Consider the following 21,760-nt stretch of genomic DNA (forward strand, 5'->3'; position numbering starts at 1 on the left):
TCAAATAGACATTTACTGAGGTTCACATTTAAATCAGATTATTTGGAGTTCAGTTTGTTTCAACTAAACAGTTACAGTTTATCTTATGAACTTTAATGATAGTATAGACAATATATTCAAATAACTTGTGTTTAATTCAATTTAGTTTCTTCTTCTTCTTCTTCTTCTTCTTATTATTATTATTATTATTATTATTATTATTATTATTATTATTATTATTATTATTATTATTATTATTATTATTATTATTATAGTCATTTCTGTAGCTGATTTTTCCTATTATCATTATTTTTTCTTTTTTACGTTTTTGGGGGATGTTAATGTATCAGTTTTCTCTTATTTTGAAATTGCAGACGGATGTGATGCTGTGTTTTTATGACACTTTTTATTGTTTTGTTTTTGTCTCAATGTGCTCTGTCCCCTCCTGTCCGCCAGGTGTCGCTGTGATTCTCTTTGGGGTGTTCTGTCTGCTGGGCTCCGTCCTCCTGACCCGGTAGTGGTGTACCTGCCGGTGACCAGAGGACTCCAACATGGCCTGGAGGAGCTGCTCAGTCCTCTGCAGACTGACCGGAGGAGACCCGTTCCTGTGCTCCGTGAGAGGAGGGAGGTCAGTCAGCGCCCTGCAGCCGGAGGGAAAGCAGCCGGTCCCGGCCAGCGCCTCAGAGAGCTCAGCTGGCTGGAGTTAGCATCTGTTAGCATGAAGGACAGTCAGACCCAGCTTATTGGGTTAATAACAAAGTTAGCTGTTGCTGCTAACTGCTGCTTGTTTGACTCAGTTTTTCAGTTAATTTATTTAAATTAAAACATTTCGTTTGTATGTTACTGAAACATATAAAATAAAAATACAAATCAAAGTGTTGCGAAGACCTTGTTTCATATGAAAATGAATTTGATAACGAAGATATTTCATTTACTTCCTGAGTAACAGTTAGCATTAGCATTAACATTTCTCCAATTCCTCTAGACTTGCTAATTATTGCAATGCTTATCGATTATAATTAATCAAATTTTACTTGTCCTTCATGACGTCACCAGCCACTATAATAGTTTGAGTATCTTTTCTTGCTAGCAAAACTTGCATCAAAATCTAATTTCCTACTATTTCCTAACAGTCTACTATTCAATACGCAGGGCAGTTTCAGTATAAAGCAGTGGAAACAAAATACCAACATTAATAAAAAATACACACTAGGGGTGGGGGATGTGCACTTACAGTTTTTGTTGTACCATTGTGATAACGATAAAAGTGTTACTATTTATTACTTATAAGTAACTGAACAGTCAACGCCCCATAAACACAAACACTTCTGCTGAAAAACAAACCAATGTGTAACAGGCCTCTTCAAAAAGTTTGATTTGAGAAAATAAACTGCACACAGTGCATTTAATCACATTTTCACAATTTTGGATATTTATTGAAACTCAATTATTGAACAAAAAGTAGATAACAAATTAAAATGAACATTCCTGACAGTTTGATGGATTTTTAAAAATCACTGATTGGAATTTCTCATAATCAGAATTATTCTAAGAATTTTATTACTATGAATGACAACTGATCTGATAAAAGTCTGCCCCTAAAGTACACATTTAAAATTAAATATAAAGCAAACTGAAAACCAATTAGCAGCATTTGGTTTAATTGTTTATCCCGGTGTTATTAGCATACTGGGCCGATGTCTGGAGAGCAGAGCGTCGCCTGGCGAAGCAACGTCCGCTCAGTTTCATCATTCAGCACGGAGCAAGTCAACATGCTGGCTATGCCACACAGCATTTATGCTAAACCTTAGCATTGTTGCTAATTGTCAGCACCAGTCGCTCTGATTGGATCAGATCAGAACACTGGTTCCTTTAAAATCATAAATGTTCTAGTTTTTTATTATCCTGAAGAACGTTTACATTTTAAAATGTAAACTATATTATAAAATATAAAAAGTATTATAACAATTAATTAAGAGAAAAAATAAAGTTAGTGGGGCAGAAAATAAAAAACTAAAAAAAAACTTTTTAAAAATTAAATTAAAACTAAATGCTAAAGTAAAAACTAAACCGAATAAATCTGTCAGTCTGCAGTGTGATTGGCTTCCTGCTGTTCCCTGTGTGTCCACCAGGTGGCCGGGCGGCTTCCAGCAGCGCTGCGGCTTCAAGAAAGCGTCCAGAACGCCGGAACCAAAACAGCCGGAACCAAAACAGCTGGAGGGTCCGGGGCTGGAGAGCCGGGCCCCGGTCCCGCCACAGACCCCGGCGCCCCCGCGGGCTTTCGGCCGCCTCGTCAAGCCCTTCCTCTTCACCGTGGGGGTAGGTGGAGCCTGATGACCTCATCAGTGATGTCACAGGTAGCTCTAACTCCCAGTCAGTTCACAGGCTGCTCCTTCGGCGCGGCGGCCATCTGGCAGTACGAGTCGCTCAAGTCCCGAGTCCAGAGCTACTTCAACGAGCTGCAAGCTGATTGGCTGGAGAAGCTGCGGCCTCAGAAACGAGGAGACGTCCGCAAGGAGGTGAGCGGGTCGGTCTAATCGGGTCGGTCTGAATCGACCTGGGAACCTGCTGATTGGCTGTTATTGTTTCAGATCAACCAATGGTGGAACAGCCTGACGGAGGGCCAGAAGACGGTGGCAGGTGAGTCCAGGTAGATCTGCAGGTCGGCCATGAGGTTCTGACAGGAACGATCCAGAAACAGGCGTGGGAGGGGCAACGTTTACAGACAACATTCATGGAGAAATTTAATCAAAGATTAAATCCAAGAGACATGAGAAGAAAATAAAACTCGTTTGAAACCTGGATTAAGCAGATTATCCTGGATTAAATGAGAAAATTAACTGGTGAAAAAAACGTCTGAATCTGGAATAAACTGGAGACAAATCTGGGATCAAATCTGGGATCAAATCTGGGATCAAATGTAGATAAAAATCAGAATAAAAAGATTTTACTCTAGTTTTAGGTTGTGATGTCTGGAGCTCAGAGATCGGACCGGAACCGTTTCCTCCTGGCTGGTTCTGGAGCAGAACTCGGGTCGGGTCCAATCCGACTCAGAGACGCTTCATTTAATCCAGACTTTCTCCTCCTCCTCTTCCTCAGGGATCATCGTTGCCAACGTCTTGGTGTTCTGTGCCTGGCCGCTGGTGCCGCTGCCCATCATGCTCCGCTACTTCACCTCCAACCCGGCCTCCTGTGAGTCAGTCCTCTGATCAGATTATCGATTATTGAAACAGTCGTTAGCTAGTTTAGTCATTGATGAATCAGAGCAGCAGCAGCAGTCAGTGACGCAGCGTGTCCCCTCAGCGGCCCTGTGTGTCCCCATGCTGCTGTCCACCTTCAGCCACATGTCCCTGTTCCACCTGGCGGCCAACATGTACGTCCTGTGGAGTTTCTCCAGCAGCGCCGTCTCCATGTTGGGCAGGGAACAGTTCCTGGCCGTCTACCTGTCCGCCGCCGTCGCCTCCTCCTTCTCCAGCTACCTGTGCAAGACGGTCACAGGACGCTACGGCCCGTCTCTCGGTGCGGTCAGTCCTCTCTGTCTGTCAGTGCAACATGTCCTCCTGTCCAACATGTCCTCCTGTCCAACATGTCCTCCTGTCCAACATGTCCTCCTGTCCAACATGTCCTCCTGCCTGCAGTCTGGCGCCATCATGGCCGTCCTCGCCCTGGTTTGCACCAAGATGCCTGAAGCCAAACTGGCCATCATCTTCCTGCCCATGTTCACCTTCACCGCCGCCAACGTACGAGGCCCCGCCCACTTCCTGTTGTGGTGCTGACCCGGTTCCGACCCCCCGCCTCACCCTCTGCCCCCCCTTTGTCTGCAGGCCCTGAAGGCCATCGTTGCCATGGATACGGCCGGCCTCCTGTTGGGATGGAGGATCTTCGACCACGCCGCGCATCTGGGCGGAGCTCTGTTCGGGATGTGAGTTCCTCCAGAAAGAAAGGACACAAAATAAAATTTTACGTTTGGGAATTTTCTGAGTTTCAAAAGTTAAACCATCTTTGACTTTTGAAACTCATAAAATTCCACATTTTTCTTGTAGAAAATTTCTGAGATTAATCTCAAGATTTCTCAGTTTTCTTCTAGCAGATTTTCCAGAAAATGTCTGAGAGTTTTTTGGGTAAACTTCCCCCGTTCTTTCTGCCCGATGGTTCTGTAGGCGGAGTGTTTTCTCTCCACCAGGACTGTAGTTCCAGGCTGTAGTTCCCGGTCTGACCTGAAGGAGGCAGCGCTGCGTCGCTGTGGGTTTCTGGCCTGACCTGCCGCTCTCTCTCCTCAGATGGTACATCCTGTTTGGACACGAGTTGATCTGGAAGAACCGCGAGCCGTTCGTCAAGCTGTGGCACGACCTGCGGACCCGGAGCGGCGGCGGGCCTGGCGGGCCCGGCGGGCCTGGCGGCGCCGTCTAGGGACCACAACCGGGACTGGACTGTAGAATCATGTAAAGTTGTATAAATGTACAGCCAGCGCTCCACATCGGGAACCTGTGGGTCCGTCTTTTGGGTTCAGACCGATCAGAACCGCTGCTGGTCGGGTTCTGATCCGGTATTTCTGCAACCGGATGACGCCTAACTCGGCTAAACAGAAACTCCAGGTTCTGATGTTTTTTAGAAAAAAGTCAGATTTCTAGTTTTCTTTGTTTGTAGAGCTGAAGAAGAATCAGCCAATGAGAGGAGGCGGAGGAGCAGCGATCTGATTGGCCGGAGCTCCACCGGACTGTCTCTGTCAAATAAATCTGTGTGACTGCGCCCTCTGGTGGGCTGTTTATGAACAAAAGAAACCTTGATTTTGTAATAACTACGTTGTTTATGAGATTAGTTAAAGCTGTTATCAGACTGATGGGACTGGATCACTAATTTATAACATATTTACTCACATCTGATTATTGAACACACACATCACAAAATGCAATTTAATCATAATTATATTTATTTTTGTTTTCTTTCACTATTTTTATGATCATAATGAAATACAAAAAGAAATAAAAATTAGTCGATGGTACAGATCATGTTATTAGGACAGATTGTAGAGTGACGTTTATATCCGAGCTCTTATTTTGAAGTTTGGCCCTACTAACAAAAGTTAGCAAGTACCAAACTGAAATAATCAGTGAAAGTTTGTTCCAAAGAATCGTTTCCTAAAGTTACAGGAAGATGTGTAACGACAGATTTAGACCAGTTGGGGGCGATATACTGTGACGTTGTTGAGACATGGCTGGTATCAAGATGGATGAATTTAGCGTTAGCTTCCACTAACTACCATATTGGTGTAGCGCCCTAGCATTAGCTTCTACCATGTTGGTGTACTGCTTTAGCACTAGCATCAGCTATTGTTGGTATTGTGCTTTAGCGTTAGCTAAACTAATGTTTATGATTACTGCTGTAGGGTTAATGTGGCTAACTGCACAGCTAACGTTTCAGTGATTTCCATCACTGGTAGAAAAGAGTTTCCTCTGACTGAACTGGAAATGTTTCTGGTTTTAACCGTTAGAGGATCAACCAGCACTGTTTTACTGTTTCAATACTGAACTCAGCAGGCATACAAACATGGAGTCACTTTGATAAACGGGAGTCTGAAGTCCAGAAACCAGAGGAACATTTCTTCTCTCCGACCTGCTGACCTTCATGTCAGAAATACAAAAACTGTCACAATAAATTCATTCTGTCTGGTTTTAAATTGGTTCTCATGGAATTAAAAAATGAGTGAATAAAGCTCATCAATGGTGCTGAAGTTGGAGAAGAAGCCAAGACGGTCTCGAATCTGTTAGAACCTTCAGAACCTCTATGGAGCCGAAACCAGAGGTCAGCGTGGGAGCTGCTGGTGGTGAAACTGGGATCCCTGAGAGTCGATACTGGTGTGTGTGTTCAGCCTTTCCCAGAGTTCATCGACCTCCAGCGGACCTCGATCAGGCCGTTCCCACAGAGACGCTTCAGAACCGGCCGCGGCGCCACAAAGCAACAGAAAACCTTCATCTGCCCTGAAATCTGAGCAGAAGGTAAGAAACAACCCGGCACCGCTCTGGTCGGCTCAACAGAACCTTTGTAGGGTTGCGGTAAAGACGGACGTGTTGCATTCATGACCCATTTTCAGACGGAGTGAAGACCAAAAGCTCAGGCAGCTTCAGGACAAACCTGCTGTTCCCGTCTTTTGAGAGTTTTTTCAAGCGTCTGTTAGTAGTTGTGTTTTCATGTTATTTATTGTACTTACTGTATTTACTGTTGGGAATATTAGACATACGTTGACCTAGAAAGATCAGGATCATCAGGTCTGACCTTGTTCCTATCGCCATGGAGACAGTTAATCTCCTGAAACTGAGAGTAAATAGTTAAATGTCCTGAAGTCAGAGGACTCCAAACATTCATGCTACGACGTAGCGGCTCTGACCAAAACCGGATAAAGAGCCTTTCCCAAAGACACAACGGCAAAGACAGGCAGAGCAGGGTTTCAACCGACAACCCACCAGTTACAGGACAATGCAAAGCATTGTTGATCTGATGGAGCTTTCCAGATGAATTCACTCAAAGTTTTACTGACTTTGACTGGGCCATGACTGCTGAGTCGTTGTGTCCTTGGGCGAAACACTCCACCTACTGGAACCAGAGTGTGAATGGATGAATGTTGGGGAAAAGTGTTTGGAGTCCTCTGACTTGATAAAGCAATACACAAGTACAAACCCTAACTTTAACAGCTGTTAAGTTAAAGGCGTAGAGGACCAGGAAAGCCACCCTGAGGAGCCCCAGAAACCAACATCTGCAGAGGAAGACCAAAGCTGCTGAGTCCCTGCAGTCCCTTCATTGTCCAGGTGTGTCTCTGCGTGGACATCGGTCAGCATGGGGGTGTGTCTCCAGGTTCTGGGTCTGGTTCTGGGCGTTGTGTCTTGGTCTCTGCAGTCCAGCTCTACGTCCTCTAACACTTGGAAGATGCGTAGTCAGGCGGAGACGGTCACCACCAGCACGTGGCAGTTCGAAGGCCTGTGGATGAGCTGCGCCGCCACGGCGCTCGGGTCCGTCCAGTGCAGCAGGTTCAAGACGGTCCTGGGCCTCGACTGTGAGTAAAACCTGAGCTTTCCATGATCTAACCTCCTCCAAAATGTTGTAGAATCGTGTCCAGTGGACCATCAGAAGGAGAGTCATCCTAAAACCCGTTGATGTTCTGAAACTCCTGGCGCTCCTCTCTGAAGGCGGATGGGATGTCAGAGAGTTCACTTTCAGATCCTCCTGTCTGTGTCTGCAGCTCATCTGCAGGCCTGCAGAGCTCTGATGATCTTGTCCCTGATCATCGGTCTCGCCTCCATCATCGTCTCCATTCTCGGACTCAAATGCACGAAGATCGGCCGGATGGCGGAGCAGGTCAAGGAGCGGGTCGCCCTGAGCGGAGGCGTCTTGTTCATCCTCTCTGGTACGAAAACCCTGCAGGAAGTCTGGAGAACAAGAGGTCCAGATCAGTCTGTCAGACCAGAGTTCTGGACCGGTGCAGCTGACTTTACAGCTGGCTCTGTTTCACCCTTCAGGCGTCTTCACCCTGACGGCAGTCTCCTGGTACGCCGCCAGAGTCATCAACGAGTTCTATGACCCGTTCCACGCCGGACTGAAGTCAGTGACCTGGAGATTGACTTCAGTCAGTCACACACACTTCCTGAGTGTGTGTATGTGTGTGTGTCTCTGTAACTCTGTGTGTGCTGCAGGTTTGAGATGGGTACTGGTCTGTACCTGGGCTGGGCGTCCTCTGGTCTGGCCATACTGGGAGGATCTCTGCTGTGCTGCAGCTGCAGGCGCAGCGCCTACACACCCCCTCCGAGGTAAACACCAGCAGACTGCAGCACTGTGTTGTGTCCAGTTGGGGACCATGTGACAAGCTTAGTAGACTGTTTCTGACCTCTGACCTCTGGCCTCTGCAGGCAGTTCTCCTACCACTCCAGCTCCAGTGGCGGTCAGAGCATCTACAAAGCGGCTTCGGCCTCAGAGAGCAGCAGTTCCAAAGCGTACGTCTGATCCTGGCGGCCGCCCGCGACCCGCTGAGCCACCGCCTAAACTCTGTGAACCCCAACTAAACCCAGTTTTAACCCAGTCTGAACTGGGCCCAAATCCTGTCTGAACCCAGTTTTAACCCTGCAGGCCCCAAGTCCCGCTGGCTTCTCACCGTCCAACAGCTCCAGAACTCTATAAAGTTCTGCTGAAGCCCGTTTATGACCCAATCATTCAGACAACAGAACATGTAACGCAAACCGAGGAACGTGATGTTGAACCGTTTTTCCACCAGGTGTCGCCAAAGAGACGCAATAACAGGTAGTTTGACAGATCAAAACGTTAAAGCAGCTCGTTTATTTATTCTAAAAACCAAATTTAGAAATTTGTGTTTTATAATTTCACTCGTTAAATTTTCTCTTTTCTCTCTTTGGTATTAAATGTGTGTAGTTCACGCTTTTGGCCACCAGATGGCAGCAGATAATTACGTCTGATTCTGAATCTTAAGGGAACTCCGGTCTGATTATGGATTTCTGTCTGTCTCTGTTGGCCCTGAATGTTTTATTGGTTTGTTTTATATGCATGATAAATAAAATCAAATGAAAAACTGAAATGCGTCTGGATCATCCGTCTCTGTTGCCTCTCAGTCCCGGAACTTCCTCTGTGGTTTAAAATGTTCTCTCTCTCCTCTGGATGGTTTATTAGAGCAGAACATTTCAGCAGCACGGAGGTCCTTATTAAACTAAAACCTCATCTGTCTGACTAAAACTTTTTGTTTGTGTGTTATAAGCTGCAGACTGATTTGGGGAAGAAATCTGGTCCAGTCAAAGTAAACGTACAGAGACTCCTGTAAGTTTCTGTTTGGTGTAAAATTTAGCAACAAGAAATTAAATTTTAATTTTCTCTACTTTTCATCAGATGGCAGAAACGCTCTCAGACATCCTGTGACACTGTGAGGCGTTCATGTCCGCTAATGTGCTAACAGTGGAGCTAATCTTTTGTTTGGTACTTTTGGTAACTTTAAAAACATTTAACACACTTTGGTTAAACAAAATTATTTTTTACAGATACTTAAGGAAGTGATAATTTACTTATTTTGCAAACTTTCATTTGATTAAAGTTTGATATCTGTGTTTTAGTTTTGGTTATCGACTGTAGCTTATATTCATGCTTTTATTCTGAAGGGTATTTAAGAAGCAGTTCCATTTTACCACTGAACGTCTGAGGGCTTTAAAAAACATGAAGATCATGATGTCATAATTAAGTTCGTGCTTGAGGGTTGTGATCTTTCAAAGGCAGGAATGATTTGTAGTTAGCATGTTAGCATTAGCTCCCGCTATGATTTTAGCGATAGAACCAACGTTTATGACTGTTTAGGGTTTAGCTAGCGGCTCTCCCCACTGCTGGGACCGAGTCTGTCGTCTTGGTGACAAAGTTCATGTGAACAAGCAGAACGGTCCGAATCAACAGTTTCAGAGGAACCAGACGGATTAAAAGGGGTTTTTAGAAACTGCTGGTTCTGTCCCGGTTCTGGTTCCGTCTGTTCCTGTAGGTTTTAGCTGCAGGACGGAGGTCCATTCGGCTGGAGGCCCCAGAAATCTCTCATCACATTTTAATGGAGGGAAATCTTATCCAGCCGCTCCCCGAAGGAACGCCAGGACGAAAGGAGTGTGTTGTTATTATATCACAGGAAAACAGGAACGAGCATTAATTCAGCCGCTAACAGCCATACGTTATCCAGCTGGAGACACATCCCAGCAGGATGTCAGCTCGTAATCTGAATAGTGTGGCAGGCATTTATATTAAAACATCAACACAGATGTTGAACTTTATTCAACTGAAGGTTTACTAAACAGGCCAGAAAATTAACTTAGGGGAAGCTAAGAGCGCTAAGTGTTTTCAAAGTTAGCAAAAGCACTAAATGGAAAAATTAGCTCGACCATTATTGGATTAGTAGAAATGTTCCCACCGTGTTCCCACCTTCTTCCCACCGTGTTCCCACTGTGTTCCCACCGTGTTCCCACTGTGTTCCCACCTGGTTCCCACCGTGTTCCCACCTTGTTCCCACTGTTCCCACTGTGTTCCCACCGTGTTCCCACCGTGTTCCCACTGTGTTCCCACCTTGTTCCCACCTTGTTCCCACCGTGTTCCCACTGTGTTCCCACCGTGTTCCCACCGTGTTCCCACCTTGTTCCCACCTTGTTCCCACCGTGTTCCCACTGTGTTCCCACCGTGTTCCCACTGTGTTCCCACCTTGTTCCCACTGTGTTCCCACCTTGTTCCCACCGTGTTCCCACCGTGTTCCCACTGTGTTCCCACCGTGTTCCCACCGTGTTCCCACCGTGTTCCCACCGTGTTCCCACTGTGTTCCCACCTTGTTCCCACCGTGTTCCCACCGTGTTCCCACTGTGTTCCCACCTTGTTCCCACCTTGTTCCCACCGTGTTCCCACCGTGTTCCCACCGTGTTCCCACCTTGTTCCCACCTTGTTCCCACTGTGTTCCCACCTTGTTCCCACCTTGTTCCCACCGTGTTCCCACCTTGTTCCCACCTTGTTCCCACCGTGTTCCCACCTTGTTCCCACCTTGTTCCCACTGTGTTCCCACCTTGTTCCCACCGTGTTCCCACCTTGTTCCCACCTTGTTCCCACTGTGTTCCCACCTTGTTCCCACCTTGTTCCCACCGTGTTCCCACCGTGTTCCCACCGTGTTCCCACCTTGTTCCCACTGTGTTCCCACCTTGTTCCCACCGTGTTCCCACCTTGTTCCCACCTTGTTCCCACTGTGTTCCCACCTTGTTCCCACCTTGTTCCCACTGTGTTCCCACCTTGTTCCCACCGTGTTCCCACCGTGTTCCCACCTTGTTCCCACCGTGTTCCCACCTTGTTCCCACCTTGTTCCCACTGTGTTCCCACCTTGTTCCCACCGTGTTCCCACCTTGTTCCCACCTTGTTCCCACTGTGTTCCCACCTTGTTCCCACCGTGTTCCCACTGTGTTCCCACCGTGTTCCCACCTTGTTCCCACCTTGTTCCCACTGTGTTCCCACCTTGTTCCCACCGTGTTCCCACCTTGTTCCCACTGTGTTCCCACCTTGTTCCCACCTTGTTCCCACTGTGTTCCCACCTTGTTCCCACCTTGTTCCCACCGTGTTCCCACCTTGTTCCCACCGTGTTCCCACCTTGTTCCCACCTTGTTCCCACTGTGTTCCCACCTTGTTCCCACCGTGTTCCCACTGTGTTCCCACCGTGTTCCCACTGTAAATACAGTTTTTATTTTATTTTAGTCCCTCCAGGTTCTGAACTCACTCCGTCATCTGAGGTCAGAAAGAAGAAACCGTCTCAGATCATTTCAATGAATCCACTAACTGGAGCTGTGGATAATTAGGTGTGTGTGTGTGTGTGTGTGTGTGTGTGTGTGTGTGTGCGTGCGTGTGTGTGTGTGTGTGCTACTGGACAGGAAAGGGAAGAGATGACAATTTCCTGCTGCAGCAACAAAATAAAACAAACAGGAAACAAGGAGCAGAACTCAGAGGGAGCAGAACCAGGAGGAGAGGAGGCTTTGGACCGACAGAGCAGCAGAACCAGGAGAACCCAGTGGGAGAAGCTGAAGGATCTTGAGGAACTCAGCAGGATCTGGGGCGTTTGAGGAAGGAACCGGGTTTGGATCCTGTAGGAACATCAGGGGGAACCAGAACCAGAGAAGAACCAGAACCAGAGAAGAACCAGAACCAGAGATGTCCTCCACCTGACTGGATTTCTCTTAGTGAAAAGGTAAGAGCCGCAGCTTCGGGCCGGGTTGTGTGGTTCTGTTCAGTTCTGACAGTGAGATTCTTGAGAGGCGGGTTTAAACCAGCAGAACCAGAACCAGAACCACCAGCTGTTAGACATGCTCAATGTTCCCACAATTAAATCGAATATGGAGAAATATTAAAGTCTAAAGTCAAAATGAAGCTTCGAAGGTTTTTAACAAGAAACACATTTCAGCTGAAATTGTATTTTAATGTTTTTGGCTCCAACAGTGATGATAATTAATATAAAATATATGATATATGATGTTTGTTATAAAGTTTCTTTGATCTTCCTGCCCATCAGATCGTTATGATTGATGAGAAATTATTGGTAAAAACTCACCTGGATAAAAGAAACAAATAAACGAAACAAATAAACGTTCTCTGATGGGCGATAGAGACACCAACAGGACAGGGTCATGATGGGGTCATGATGGGGTCATGATGGGGTCATGATGGGGTCATGATGGGGTCATGGAGACAGGCTGCATCATGACTTCATCAGAAAACTGAAAGTTTTCTTTCAGATTTTGCTGTTTTTAAAAAACTATTTTAAATTCTGATCCGGGTTCAGAAAACCCAACCAGACCCGTCTGGTCTGGGGAAAGTATTCGCCTCTCAGCCTTTCAGTCCGTTCCTCCTCTGCAGCGGCTAGCGGCTCTTTAGCATCGCTGTGGATGAACTTTGACCCGCTCTGCTTTACTGAGTTGATTTCTGTCAGACACATTTGAAGGTTTCCCAGCAGGTCAAAGGTCGTTCCACAGGATGACTAGACTTAAATCCAGACTTTGACTAGGCCACTCCAAACCTTCAAGCAGACTTGCTGGTGTCTTTGGTTCTGCTGGAAAGGCACCCAGAGCATCATACTGCCACCACCAAGGCAGTGGCTAGCTAGGAGTTTAGCTAAAAGCACTCAAATATTAGCTCTGCTAACTCGCTGCAACAACACAACAATTAACTGAAGCTAATGCTAAAGCGCTAACATCAATTCAAATTATATCTGCCCTTGAAAAACGCTAGGGCAGATATAATTTGGCCTTGCGAATTAGGGCAAATTAATTGCCCTAATTAATTTGCATATATATCATTTTTATATATGATGATATAAAATGATGATTTTTATATCATCATTTTACACGTTTTAAATAAAAAGCATAAACATCTAAATACTTGAAGAATTCAAACTTTATCCAGATAAATTTTCACAAATCAGATAATTAGAATTTATCCTGAATTATTAAATTAAGGGAAGCTAAATGAAAAATTAGCTTCTCTGTTAGCGGATTAGCAGTAGCTGCTTCCCTGCTGGTCATTATGAGTTTTAACTGGGATGTAGCAGCTAACGTCTCATCAGAACTTCAGGACGGATTGTGTGGAGATGGTGAGTCGGGCCTTTGTGTTCTGTTGGGTCGGTTCTGGTTCTGGACGGTTTTCTCTCTTCCTTGCTGCTGAATCATGGCAGCAGGTTTGTCTTTCTGCAGGATCACATTCAGCAGATGTTCTGTTTGTTTCTGGATTCTGATTTCCGTCCCAACCTGGCAACCAGCTAACGTCCTGTGAAAATGTCCAGACCATAAATGATGATATTTTCTTTATTGGCTCCTTGGTTCCCAGTCTGCCAGCTGCAGATGCTGGTTTATGGCGACTGGGATCCGGTCAGCTGAACTTTAATTTCTCCTTGAGGAGATTTGAAAGGTGCCGGCCGCAGCCTGCAGACGTTGACTGGTTGACTGCAGAGATGTTTGGCTGCAGTGACTCATCGGTTCTTCTATCTCCTCTGAGCAGAACTGAGCCGCATTTCCTCCTTTCCTCACCAGTTTTCCTTCAGACATGGAGAGTCTGAGGAGGAAACTCTCCTCGTTTCAGACGCTTTCCTTCCTCGCTGGCAGGTGGAGGAATCTTCTGCTGACGCATTCATGGCTCAGCTTTCTTCTGATCTAAAAACAAACCTCCTTCCTTCTCAATCTGCTGGATATTTTTCAACTAGTCACCAAATTAATCCAGGAATGTTTGTTAAAGCAGAAATCCTTTTTTCATGAAGCGTTGATGATAAAACTTTCGATTCTTCCTCTGAGCGCCCTGTTGTGAAACGACGACAGGAGCTAAAGAAAAGCAGCTCTCAGCCCTTTGACTGTAAGAACTTCTCCTTTTGTGACCCACTGACCCGATTCAACCCACAAAAACACCTTTTAATAAATCTGAACCACTGACTCAGCAGCACAGCTTTCCTCTTTCAGCAGCAGTTTGACTTCAGAGTTTAAATGTGACCAGAGCTGCAGCGTTTGACTTCTTTTAGCTGATTTAGGGTTAGTTATCTTTCATTTTTAAAATACAATCTTTTAACAAAAGAAAACAGGAACCTGTAGAAACGGTTCAGATCTTTGGGTTCCTCAGGGCTGTGTGTCAGGAACACTTCATAAGCAGATTTATTCCTAATGACGGGTTTATTTAGCTGAAACAAAACCAGAATCTGTTGATGTTCATAATCAGCAGAATCAGTTTAACTCTTCACTCCTGACCTTTGACCTCTGACCTTTCCTCTGCTGACTCTTTAAAACAAAACTACAAGATTTTTCAGTCATTTCTGTTGTTTTGTCTTGTTGCAGCACAAACTTTACTCTCCCAGTGTAGCGCCGCCTGGTGGAGGATGCTGGGAAGGTTTCCTCTGAGGGGTCAGTCTGCCGGTGACCTCCGTGACCCCAGAGGTCAACCGGCCCGGGTTCTGATCTGGGTTCTGAGAACACATGTAATTTCCCAAAAACGGATTTCAGCCCCTCTGCTGTCAGCAGGATCATCATTGAAGTCCAGAACCGGAGCGAGACTGAGCCCGGCGGTTCTGGACGACCCGATTGGGTCTCAGGGATGAAAAGAACCCTGCAGATGTTTTTCATTTATCTGCAACCTAAAATGTTTCACACATTCTCAGGCTTAATTCAAAACGGCCTTCCAGAAGTGAACAGAACCAGAACCAGAGGCTGCGGGTGGGAACAGAGGTGGTTCTGCTAGCTCAGAGCTAACCCAGCTAAGCATTGAGATACAATAGTGAACATTTATCAAGAGCAGAATTAGCATCATGCTAACCAGAGCAACGTTAGCATCATGCTAACCAGAGCAGTGTTAGCATCATGCTAACCAGAGCAACGTTAGCATCATGCTAACCAGAGCAACGTTAGCATCATGCTAACCAGAGCAGTGTTAGCATTATGCTAACCAGAGCAGTGTTAGCATCATGCTAACCAGAACAACATTAGTAACTGATTTTAAAGAACAAATGATTTTATTTATATTTAATTCGGCGACTCTGATTGGCCAGATCTTATATTTGTATTTATTTATATGTATGTCGTACGGATCAGCTGCCACTTTAAGATTTAATTCAACTTTAAAGTAAAGCTGCGAAGGTAAAAAATGATATTAGTTCAATAAGGGACTAATTAACTCTGGTTTCTGTGGCAACGCATATCGCCATAAGGAATTACTGATGATCAGTTCTGTGGGGCCCGGCCCCCTGCTGGCCCCCATCTAGAACCGCCCATGCTTCTACCTATCAGGTGGAACCTCAGAATGACAAACACAAATCATATTATTATGATCATTATTATTAAAAACCCATCAGAACCGTCCTGATCCAAACTTTCCTCTCATTTCACAGTTTTCAGTCCAGAACCAGAACATTTCCAGAGTTTGGGTCGAAAACGTTCAAAACAAATGAATTCCTCATGAAAACACTGGATTTGTTTTCTGCATTAGAAATACCAGCGTGACTGGCCCTGTTGGAGAGCCCTTCAGGGACCGTGGGAAATCTGAGAACCAGCTGCTAACTGCTGCATTTAAAAGCTTGTAAAACATTTTGGTTCTGGTTTCTCTCGGGTCACCTGATGGATGTTTGCAGTAAACACACAAATAAATCATTTCCTGTCACTCCCGTGGATCGGTTACCGTGGCAACAAATTTTTAATTCAGGAAAGTCACTATTAAAGAAAAACAAATCTAACATCTTTAAAAAGTTTTAAATCTGGTTTTTAAGTATTTTTATAGGTGGTAGGATAAACTGTCAGCATGAACACTTCACGGTCTCTTTGCCCCAGCAGAGTTTAAAACAACAGCGGGGCAATGAATGAATCTGTCGGAGTGTCCCTGAACGCCCCTCGGGGCCGCTGGGGGACTCCCGTCTCTGCGCACATTAGAGGCGCATTCAGCGCAGCCAGCTGCGGGATTCAGACCGGTCTCTGCTGACTCCCTCTCCCCGCTTCGGGCGCCTCCAGCCCGGGTCGCGCTGCCGGACGGAGCCGCCGAGCCGCCAACATGTCTGCCACCAGTAAGTGGAGAAACAGACGGAATCTTTTTTCCACGCACAGAAATAAAGGAAGAAGTTTTATTGAAGCAGAAGAGTTATTCAGATTTTTCTCAGGGAAGTTTAAGTTGCTAAATATGAACAAAACCAACAAATTTCCAGAATTCAATATTGAGGCTGTAAAATAATGAATTCTGCTGGTTCTGACGGGCTGCTGTTCTGGATCTCTGCTGGTTTTAAGCAGATTAATGAGGTTTTTCTTCTCTTCTCTAAATTTTCTGTCATTTTCTCCTCTTTTTGTTCTCTGAATGACTTTGATTTCACATTGAAATTAGTTTGAGGTCGCAGGACGCGTCACTGATTAACCCTGACAGATTGAGTCAGAGCCTGACATTTATTTACCAGCATAATTTAATTTAATCCCGAAGGAATTTCAGATTTTACTGCAGCGGATCCACCTGGCAGATCCGTCTGATAAACAACTTTTATGAATTTATTTACTCATAAAATCTGTAACTAAGTTTTAACTTGCAGCAAGATATTTAAAGGTGCTGCTAGCGCCTCACACTGCCATCTAGTGGTCCAGTTTGGGACGACAGGAAGCAGCTTGGCCTGAGATTAAAGCTGCATGTGACTCAAATAAAAGATCTGGTGTAAAAAGGTTGATTAATTCATAAATATATTCATGTTAAAGGGAAACTTTGCATTTTGTAGGCAGATGAATGAAAATGGAGGCGGAGCAGCTGGAACATCATGCAGATTTATTTGTTTCAGATCAGAGCCGGATTCTCTCCTGAGCCACAAACACTGGAAAAAATATTTCTTCAGGTCGCTTTTTTGTCCAGAGGGAAAAGGACGGGTGCTCTAGCGCCTCCTACTGTCTGTCTGTCCAGATTACAATTTAAAAGCCTTTATTTTGTTTTACTGACAAACAAAGTTATGGATGTTTTCACTGTTTGAGGGGATGAGGAGTCCCTCAGGGCTGTGCTTCTGGTCCTCTAGTCACTTGAAGGTTCTGCATCCATAAATCTGTACTTTTATGTTTATTTGAGTAACTGAGTCATTTTTCTGATTTTAAATTTACTAAGTTGGGTTTATAAAAAGAGGGAACTGAAAACCTCCAGCTGTTTTGTAAAGGCTGATGTTTGATCTGATTGCTGAACTGCTGCAACCTGGAGGAGTTTTTATTGATCAGGTAAATCCCATCAGGCTGAAACATGTCGACATGTTGGAGGGGGTTCAATTCCTTAAATGTGCAAACTTAAAAAAAGAGAAAACTTTAGAAAAAGGAGGCGGAAACGCAGCAGAGCCGTGGTGCCTTCACTGACTGCAGGAAATCTGAGGCTGTTTGTTGTGGGACTGATGAGTGAAGTCCAGGATCTGGTTTGGATTTGAGGGAAATATGTGAGCAGCAGCCAGCAGGTCTGGCCTGCAGACGCGCCTGGAACACGGAGCAGATTCTGGACCGGTTCCAGGGCGAAGCGGGCCGGTTCCGACCGCCGACCCGGCCGAGTCCGGAGGAGTCAAACAGAATAATGGAGGCTGATTAAAGCCTGTTTGTCCCTCTTCATTCATCCGTCACTCTCAGCCTCCTCCTCTTCCTCCTCCTCCTCTTCCTCATGAAGCTCTGCAGGATGGAGTCATGAGACGAAGATGAAGATGAATGAACCCCCCCCCAGCCCCCCACCCCCTCCAGTTCTGTCACTTCAACTTCCTGTCGGTGACAGAAACACAAACTGACCCCCGCTGTGACATCACGGCACTGCCAGCCTCTGATTGGTCGCCGGAGCGACCGGCCTGAACTTCCTGGTGGCTGGGAGTGAAAGATGACATGGGTCGTCATGGTTACGGCTTCCTGCATCTTGCTTATGGACAAAGAGCTGCTTTGAAGCCTCAGCATCTCCTGGAGAAAAAACCAGTTTGAACTGAGATGAACCGAAACGTTCCCAGAATTCTGTCGGCTCCGGTTCTTGTCTGAACAGGCCGATCCAACCAGCCGCCCCGCAGAACGGACCAGGAACTCCAGGAAAAACGTTTCCTGGAGCCGCGCTCACCTCCCGCCTGCCAACACGCACAGCAGTCGCCATGGAAACATGCCAAGATGGACGTCCAGAGGCGTTTTTACAGCCGATCAGCCGTCATAAAGCAGGAACGCAGAAACACCCTCAGCCGTCACCGTGACCCCTCCGTGACCCCGGCGGTTCTGGACCGCCTGAGTTCACAACATCATCAGGCGGAACCAAAGCTGGAGATCCAGCCGACCCGGTTCAGAAGTTAACTGGGTTCTGCAGCCGGTCAGGTTTTCACCATGTTCAGAGTGCAGAGTCAAACTAATGAGCTCCAACCTGAATATCTGGCTCTAAATATTCACTTTAGAAACTAAACTTGCTGATAAGTGGATGTGGACTGTCAAAATAAAAGCTGGGTGTTTTTCCTTCGTTGCTGGCAAACGTCTGGACTTTAAAGCAGCTCAGAGTTTTAAGCTGAAATGTTGTAGAAGAAAAGAGAAAAACGGTGAAGAGACGATTGGAAAACTAGAGATCAGCTTTTATTTTGGTAGTCCACTTCTGGTTGTTGGCAGCTGAATTTTTATATTAGCTAAATATTCAGTTCACTAATTAAAAATTTAGTTTGAAACTGTGACATTTATGAATGAACGGGCCTGGAGTTCCTCAGGGATCCGTTTCAGTTACCATGTCATTATGATCCCTTCTGCTTCTTCAACGATTATGTTTTGGACCTGAACCTCCCCGGGTCTGAACCGGCTCGTTTCTAAACAAACTGAAACCGCCTGAATGGGTCAGCGTGGGTCGGGTCCAAAAGCTGATCCCAGCAGATATAACCGACCAGAACCGGGAGTATTCACCCTGAAACCAGATGGATTCCAGATGCAACGTTTGAAAAGTTTTAGTCCATCTGCTGCAGATCACAGAAATGCACCAGAATACACACTGAAACCAGAAGTTTACATACCCCTTAAAAACACAAATCCACATTTTAACATCCAAACGTTTGTTTCAGGTCAGAATCTACTAAATTATTTCTATCTGCTTCACGTCAGAACATTTTTAAAGATTTCTTTAACTTTCTTTGAGTTGTAGCTGTGTGTTTTCATTGGACGTATGTAAACATGGTTTCAGTACGTGTTACTGGTGGTGTCAGCAGAACCTTAGCAGGAAGATCGGTTCTGGTCGACCCACAGCAGCCTGACATTATGGAAACCCACTGGGAGGATCTGCAGCAGCTGCAGCTGCAGCGCTGTTGTGAAAACAGAGAACTGAATGTCATGATGGCTGTGACCCTAACTGGGGCTGTGACGCTAATTGGAGCTCTGATGCTAACTGGAGCTGTGACGCTAACTGAAACTGTGACGCTAACTGAAACTGTGATGCTAACTGGAGCTCTGACGCTAACAGGAGCTGTGACGCTAACTGAAACAGTAATGCTAACTGAAACTGTGACCCTTACTGGGGCTATGACGCTAACTGGGGCTGTGACGCTAACTGAAACTGTGACGCTAACTGGGGCTGTGACGCTAACAGGAGCTGTGATGCTAACTGAAACTGTAATCCTTACTAAAACTGTGATGCTAACTGGAGCTGGGATGCTAACTGCTGGCTAGTTTCCTGTTGGTTTTCATCTAGCTAGGGGGCAGGAGATGTTCTAACCAGGAGCTCTTTGCTTCTCCTTAATTGATATTTCAAGATATTCTACCAGAGATTCATTTAACATGTGAACAACAGTTAGCAAACCATTTTCTAAGTTTTGCTTACTTTGAAAAAGGTTTAGCCACTTAGCTTCCCCTAAATCAATTCTTATATCGCTAATTTACTTCAGTGTTTTGTAAACTTTCAGTTGAATAAAGTTCAACATCTGAGTTGAAGTTTTGGTACAGAGTTGGATGTTTAGATCCATGCTCTTATTTTGACGTTTGTTTACACAGCAGTTCCATTTCCTGTCCTCATTTTCTCTCTTTTTACAAGAAATTTTATTTCGGAATTGGAAAGTATAGAACAAATGAATAAATGAGGTGTAATGGTTCAATTTGGTGCTTTAGCATTAGCTTCAGCTAAATACCATGCTGGTTTAGCATTAGCTTCAGCTAAATACCATGCTGGTTTAGCATTAGCTTCAGCTAAATACCATGCTGGTTTAGCATTAGCTTCAGCTAAATACCATGCTGGTTTAGCATTAGCTTCAGCTAAATTTTTGTAGGTTTGACTTCATCTTCCAATTCACTCAAACACCAGAACACAAAGTTTGATCAAGATTAAAGCCTTAAGATAAGGGTGAACAAAACAAGCAGGATTACACAGGAGATCCGATGACACCTGGGTGTGTTTAGAGTCAACATCAGATCAGATCGTCTGATGGTTTCACCGACAACACGAGTGACTCCATCTGACCTGCAGGAACACCAGCAGGTCCAGCAGCAGCATCAGGGCAGCAGCATCAGGGCAGCAGCCTCCAGCTGCTGTTGGATCTGAGGAGAACAAATAGGAAAGATAAAAATCTGCAGTAACATGGAGGCTTTGAACAGGAACCATGATGAGTTCAAGACATCGAGAGGTTTTTCCAGTTTTGAATCTGCGGTGATGCAACATCTAAAACTCTCTGGTTTTCATGCTTCAGGTTTAAACTGTTGGAGTTTTTACAGTAGGAACCAGATGTTTACATACTTTATGAAAACTCCTCTGTCTCCATCAGATGAAACTTCCTGGCATTGTTTTCCTTGAACTGGTCAGTCGTTCCGGCCCGTTTCTCCAGAAGGAACCGGTAGAACTGGGTCGGGTTTCTGGGCCGCTTTGCTCAGAAACCTTTTAGCTCCGCCCCCTGGTTTTCTGTGGGACTGGATCAGACTTTGTTTTGGTCCTGAAGTCACTTTGGAGCCACTGTTAATGGGTCAACCAGCAGCTCTGCTAATGCGCTAACAGCAGAGCTAATTCTTCTGTTTTTGCTAACTTTGAAAACATTTAATGCATTTAGCTTCTGCTAATTCATTCGTCTCAAACTTTCAAATTGATGAAGTTCAAAATCTGTGTTGAAGTTTTCTCCTATTGACTGTTAGGACGTTTATATTCATGCTCTTATTTTGAAGTCTGGTTCCTCTCCTCGCGTTCTCTTTTTTATTCCAAGTAATTTTATTTAGCAAATGGCAAATATACAACAAATGATTAGCTTCTGCTAAAAGTCGTGTTGGTTTAGCTCATTCCTTCTGTTGATCTAACAAACATGAAGGTTTATTCTGATTTAACGTCAGATGGTCGTTTTTTACAGTGTATGTAAATATCTGGTCCTGCTGATCAGGAACCAGTGGAGCTGATGGAGGATCAATAAAAACCTTTATTGGCTCCAAAGTCCTGGTGCTGCTCTGTCAGACCGGGCTGATTCATTTGGGCGTCGTCCGCTGATCCGAACTCTGGAGCTGCTGGTTCTGGAGCTGCTGGTTCTGGAGCTGCTGGTTCTGTTCCTGGATTGGAGCAGACGGGTTTCTTTTTGTCTTTATTCTGATCTCTCAAAAGAACAAAAAGCCATTAACTGTTTGCTGTGAGTTGATCCACTGAAGTATGTCTGGTTCTGGTTCTGGTTCTGGTTCTGGTTCTGGTCCAGCTGATAAATCAGACAATTCTTCCTCATTCAGCCTCTCCTTTCATGTGTAAGAAGGAACTGGGAGAAGTTCTGTGGATTGTCTACTAAAGAGCAGTGATGATCCAAACGTCTGGAACCAGTTGGGCT

At 45.3% G+C, this 21,760-nt stretch overlaps 3 protein-coding genes across 5 annotated transcripts in view; all 3 read left to right on the forward strand.

The window, feature by feature from the left end:
* Positions 1-442: 442 nt before the first annotated feature.
* Positions 443-5,430, forward strand: LOC122832757 (presenilins-associated rhomboid-like protein, mitochondrial). The gene is made up of 9 exons (XM_044119818.1): positions 443-607; positions 2,112-2,298; positions 2,358-2,498; positions 2,571-2,619; positions 3,079-3,171; positions 3,283-3,503; positions 3,618-3,719; positions 3,804-3,901; positions 4,260-5,430. Exons 1-9 carry the CDS (start codon positions 531-533, stop codon positions 4,387-4,389), a joined length of 1,098 nt encoding a protein of 365 aa, XP_043975753.1. The 5' UTR covers positions 443-530; the 3' UTR covers positions 4,390-5,430.
* LOC122832759 (claudin-19-like) lies at positions 5,231-8,557 on the forward strand. 3 transcript variants are annotated; one of them, XM_044119826.1, is made up of 7 exons: positions 5,718-5,975; positions 6,677-6,782; positions 6,871-7,027; positions 7,214-7,378; positions 7,491-7,572; positions 7,665-7,778; positions 7,878-8,557. In XM_044119826.1, exons 3-7 carry the CDS (start codon positions 6,901-6,903, stop codon positions 7,969-7,971), a joined length of 582 nt encoding a protein of 193 aa, XP_043975761.1. In that variant the 5' UTR covers positions 5,718-5,975; positions 6,677-6,782; positions 6,871-6,900; the 3' UTR covers positions 7,972-8,557. The 3 variants fall into 3 exon arrangements, with proteins under 3 accessions (XP_043975759.1, XP_043975761.1, XP_043975760.1); XM_044119824.1 differs by having other exon boundaries at positions 5,231-5,975; positions 6,677-7,027; XM_044119825.1 differs by having other exon boundaries at positions 5,832-5,975; positions 6,669-7,027.
* A 4,487-nt stretch (positions 8,558-13,044) lies between these two features.
* The window catches only part of exoc3l2b (exocyst complex component 3-like 2b), a 34,132-nt gene continuing 25,416 nt past the window's right edge, over positions 13,045-21,760 (forward strand). The window contains exons 1-3 of the mRNA XM_044120313.1: positions 13,045-13,111; positions 14,337-14,476; positions 15,918-16,048. Coding sequence (XP_043976248.1) covers positions 13,045-13,111; positions 14,337-14,476; positions 15,918-16,048 — 338 coding nt within the window. The remainder of the gene's footprint in view (positions 13,112-14,336; positions 14,477-15,917; positions 16,049-21,760) is intronic.

Source organism: Gambusia affinis, linkage group LG06 (genome assembly GCF_019740435.1).
Source record: "Gambusia affinis linkage group LG06, SWU_Gaff_1.0, whole genome shotgun sequence".
Lineage (NCBI taxonomy): Eukaryota > Metazoa > Chordata > Actinopteri > Cyprinodontiformes > Poeciliidae > Gambusia > Gambusia affinis.